The sequence below is a fragment of the Arachis duranensis genome, chromosome 3 (genome assembly GCF_000817695.3).
Source record: "Arachis duranensis cultivar V14167 chromosome 3, aradu.V14167.gnm2.J7QH, whole genome shotgun sequence".
NCBI classification, from domain to species: domain Eukaryota; kingdom Viridiplantae; phylum Streptophyta; class Magnoliopsida; order Fabales; family Fabaceae; genus Arachis; species Arachis duranensis.
Genome location: NC_029774.3, coordinates 35,049,452 through 35,051,187, shown reverse-complemented (window position 1 = coordinate 35,051,187; position 1,736 = coordinate 35,049,452). Strand labels below are relative to the sequence as shown.

At 43.5% G+C, this 1,736-nt stretch overlaps 1 protein-coding gene across 1 annotated transcript; it reads left to right on the top strand.

Annotated features, from left to right (window-relative positions):
- On the top strand, positions 1-423 carry LOC107478717 (protein FAR-RED ELONGATED HYPOCOTYL 3-like). The gene has a single exon (XM_016098855.1). The coding sequence runs from the start codon at positions 1-3 to the stop codon at positions 421-423; it is 423 nt and encodes a 140-aa protein (XP_015954341.1).
- The last annotated feature ends 1,313 nt before the right edge of the window (positions 424-1,736 follow it).

The following is a 1,736-nucleotide window of genomic DNA, read 5'->3' as shown; positions in this document are numbered from 1 at the left end:
ATGGTCGCCCACGAGTATCGGCATAAGGAGTTGCTGCTCCAGTTTCAGTCCATCAACTCGGTTTCAGTTATGACTACCTGCCTGAAAAGTATTGAGAGGCATGCCACTACGGTATACACAAGAGAAGTGTTTTGGGATGTCAAGAAGGAGATTGAAGGGGTAGGTGCGTTGAACCAGATTAACAAAAGAAGGATATTGAATACAATGGTATACACCCTTGAGGAATATGAGAATCCTAATGTGCACATAATAGCGTCCTTCGGCCGGTCGACTAGCAAAGTAAGTTGTCAATGTAACTTATGGAAGAAGTATGGATATCTATGCAAGCACATGTTCTTTGTGATGAAGGCAGAGCACTTGAAGGAAATGCCCGATAAGCTCGTTCTCAGGAGGTGGAGAGCCGATGCAAAATCCCCTGAATAGTACACAGAGAGTTGGGGCGACGTCACAGAACATGGTGTTATCCTTCGCCATGGGGCACTTCATTCCGCATCGCAGTGGCTGTTTTTCTTGGGGACACAAAGGTTGGCGTTGTTCCAAAAGGCTATATGTGGAATTCAGTCCTTATGTAAAGAACTTGAGTTGGATTACAAGGCATTTCACGGTAGGGTTAGGCCAAGAAGTGAACATGCTGGTGAAGCAGACACTGTCGTCAGAGACCCACTTGTTGCTCAGCCAAAAGGAGCTCCAAAACTGGGTAAGAGAAAAGGCCATCGTATACGGCGACATTGCAACTGCTGCAAGGGTACGGGACATACAAAGAGGACCTGTCCCGCTAAGGATGATAACGTTGCACATCAGGGTTCTAGGCACAATGCACTCGAGAGGGATGACTCAGATATGCCTGACCGGGTAAGATATTTCCTTCGAAGTGTTTTTCTGAACTTGTTATCCATATGCAGCATCCAATTAATAAGGTGTACTCTTATTACAGGATGATGAACACGTTGGTGATAACCTGTCTTTCGACCCAATCGGCACATCGAATAACGTATATCACAACAGGGTGAGTTGGTTTCTGTATTACAGTTTTGACAGTTGTTCTACCATTCAGTTACCGATATGTAACATAAAATAATAATTTCTGATGCGGTATGAGTGGATCATTTGGTTGTTGGGTTATAAGCTGAGGTAATGATTATATAACCACAATATCAGTTACTGTGTTAAAACCGGATTGCTCTGCGACCAACATCACGAGAGATAGGATTATAAGCTCCCATCACCAAGTCAAGGGCAAGCCGCATTCTTGTTTGATCATTGACCTCCTACAACCTAACACTGAGATAATTAGGTACTTAGTAATTAGTGAGTGAGTCGTTTTGCAAGTGAGTCTATAGAAAAAATTACCTCCAGCTCAACATTCTCCTAAACCCAGTTCAACATCATCCATTGGCAAACCCAAATGCCACAATCATTCCTGTTTGTGGTGAAAATGATGACAGTTGTAAGCAAATCATTAAACACCCAAGATGGACTCTAGTGGTGTTTGCATGTTTATAAGGTGTGAATGGCGATGGGGATGGAAGTAAGAAAACTTACGATTGGTCTGCTTGCTGGCCAACCGGTGGCTCAGCAATGTCAAAGGTTGATGGGTGCGGCTTGTAATGGTCTTCCTTTCCCCAGAATCGCTTGTCTTCTAGCATGTTCTCAACGAAGAATGCCTTCCACAAATCAGAAATTCAGTCCAAAGTTATGTGACACACATGTCACGCATCAAAAGTAGTTAATGACCA

What these genes read in the sequence shown, in the direction of transcription:
- LOC107478717 (XM_016098855.1), top strand. Translation starts at nt 1, where the DNA reads ATGGTCGCCCACGAGTATCGGCATAAGGAGTTGCTGCTCCAGTTTCAG.